Here is a 2,532-nt window from a genome sequence, read left to right as displayed (position 1 = left end):
CGCAACATTGATTCAACGTGTGCAGTGTGTTCGTTTTCGACTGAACAAGAAGAATTTCACTGACAGAGAGAAGTGAACACCGGTCGACGACGGTCTGGCGAGCACTGACCACACACTGATGCGCCCGGTCTGTGTGAAGAAGAGCAGCGAAGAAGAGCAGTGTCCCAGCTGTGATCTCCATGACTACTCTGTGTTGGTACGCTGAGCTGAGCTGACCTGTGTCCAGGCAGTAAATTATTCAGTGATATCACTGCTACAACAGATTAGGGTCCGAAATGGATCGCAATGAAGGTAGCTGGTGAGAAGTGTGCCCACTGCACACTGCCCTACTTACCCCGTCCGCGGGTAGTGTAGTGTGGTCAGCAGTACCTGACAGTGGCACTTTCCCTTGATTTGCCGTAATTGGCCCCACTTGTGCGCCGATCATGCGGAGCCCCGAGCAGTGGGTAGCTGACTTTTATTACAATTTAAAACAATACCTAAAAGGGAATATATATAGTGGTGATGGTGGTTAGCCAAATAATAACAATGAGCCATGTAGCGACCTGAACACTGGGGACACTGAATGGTAATTGGAGCAGATCAGGCGCACGTAAATAAGCGCAATTAATTCTCCCCGAACACGGACACTGGGCCGCCTGGAGAGGGTCTGACAGAACGAGGCCAGTGGCGNGAGCCATGTAGCGACCTGAACACTGGGGACACTGAATGGTAATTGGAGCAGATCAGGCGCACGTAAATAAGCGCAATTAATTCTCCCCGAACACGGACACTGGGCCGCCTGGAGAGGGTCTGACAGAACGAGGCCAGTGGCGGAGAGGCCTACCACCACCACAGGCGTCACAGAGAGGCGTCCACTTCAGTCCTCTTCTTCATCTTCTTCGAGGTTCTTCTCTGTGCTCTTCATCACTAAGCTGTAGTACTTTCCTTTCTTTTGCAAAAGCTCACTGTGGGACCCCTGCTCTAGAATGCGCCCACTTCCAAGTAGGATTATTTGATCTGAGTTGAGAATGGTGCTGAGCCGGTGGGCAATCACGAGCACTGTTCTCCCTTTCATGACAGTGTCCAGCGCACTCTTTACCTCTGCTTCTGCGTCGGCATCAAGGGCACTGGTACTTTCGTCCATGATCAGCACTTTAGGGTTCTTTCAAATAAAAAATGATGATAGTAAATCAACGGGAATTAACGAGCCTTCTCGTTTTCCTTACTTTTATGATTGCCCGAGCAATGGCCACTCGCTGCTTTTGGCCCCCTGATAATGCTCCACCTTGCTGTCCCACGACAGTGTCGTAGCCATTGGGAAAACTGCTGATAAACTCGTGGGCGTTGGCAATTGTTGCCGCCTGAATAACCTCTTCCTCGGTGGCATCGGGTTTTCCGAATTTGATGTTTTCTCGAATTGAAGTGCCAAAGAGAACTGGCTCCTGCGAAATGTAGCCGACAACATCTTTTCTGAGCCACTTTAAGTCAAGTTCATTTAGATCATTGTCATCCACGGTGATGCTTCCTGACTCCAGATCGTACAGAGACTCGACCAGCATTGCAATGGTAGACTTGCCGCTTCCACTATGGCCACAGAGTGCAGTCACCTTGCCCGGCTCCAGAGTTAAGCTAATCTTTTTTAACACCTCCGACTCTGGCCTTTTTGGATACCGAAATACGACGTCTTTGAACTGAATGTTGCCAACGAAATCGGGCAAAACTTTTCCCGTTATTTGCGGCGATTCAATGACTAGGTAGTCAACAATTCGCTGCATTGAGGAGGTGACTTTGATGTAGTGACCGTAAAGCAGCGAAAGAGCAAAAAGTGAGCGCTGGATGGTCTGAGTGGTTGCGAGAAAAGACATCAGATTTCCAGCTGACATTTGACCACCGAGCAGTTGGTGTCCACCGAAGAGTAAAGTGACCAAGACTATTCCATTAAAGGCAAAATTGGTCATGCTTTGAAACAGTGCGAAACCCGATGCAAACTTGTTGTTGATTGAATCGAATGCTCGTAACTCTGAAGCGAACTTGCTGTAATAAAGAGTTAATAAAGTTGATAAGCATTAAACTACAAGACACCTTACCAGAGAAGAATATCCTCAATGCCGAGCATTTTGACAGTTCTAATGTTGTTGATTGACTCAAAAGCAACATTTGTAATGTTTGCAAGCTGATCCTGCAAACGTTTGGATAGTTTGCGCAATCTTATGCCGACTTGACTCCCCACAATGGCCATTGTTGGAATGATGACCACATTGATGAGGACGGTCATCTGCGGTGAAATGTGGTACAGTGTCACCAAACAGCCGACTATCTGAGCAAAGTTCTTAATTCCCAGTGAAATTAGCTGCTTGAATGAGCTTTTAAATTCTTGGACGTCGTTCGACAGCGAGCTGAGAATGTTCCCGCCATCGTTCAAATCAAAGAAGGACAACTCAAAACTAAGAAACTTGCCAAAAAGTTCACATCTAACTCGAGATGCAGTTTGCTCTGCCAGAACAAACAGTGAATACAAGTACACAAAGGTGAAAAGTGACTGGAAAAAAA

General features: G+C 47.3%; 1 protein-coding gene across 1 annotated transcript; it reads right to left on the bottom strand.

The window, feature by feature from the left end:
* Positions 1-1,208: 1,208 nt before the first annotated feature.
* Positions 1,209-2,221, bottom strand: LOC108354833 (ATP-binding cassette sub-family B member 8, mitochondrial-like; the record flags this gene model as incomplete). Its single annotated transcript, XM_017606002.1, has 2 exons — positions 2,070-2,221; positions 1,209-2,016 (listed from the first exon to the last, which is right to left on the bottom strand). Coding segments are annotated over exons 1-2 (960 nt in total), but the record flags the coding sequence as incomplete, so codon positions are not given.
* Positions 2,222-2,532: the final 311 nt, after the last annotated feature.

This window comes from Rhagoletis zephyria, unplaced genomic scaffold, assembly GCF_001687245.7.
Source record: "Rhagoletis zephyria isolate East Lansing unplaced genomic scaffold, Rhagoletis_zephyria_1.1 Rzeph_scaffold_39565, whole genome shotgun sequence".
In the NCBI taxonomy this organism is placed as follows: domain Eukaryota; kingdom Metazoa; phylum Arthropoda; class Insecta; order Diptera; family Tephritidae; genus Rhagoletis; species Rhagoletis zephyria.
The sequence above is the reverse complement of the archived record's forward strand: the minus strand, read 5'-3'. Positions and strand labels throughout refer to the sequence as shown.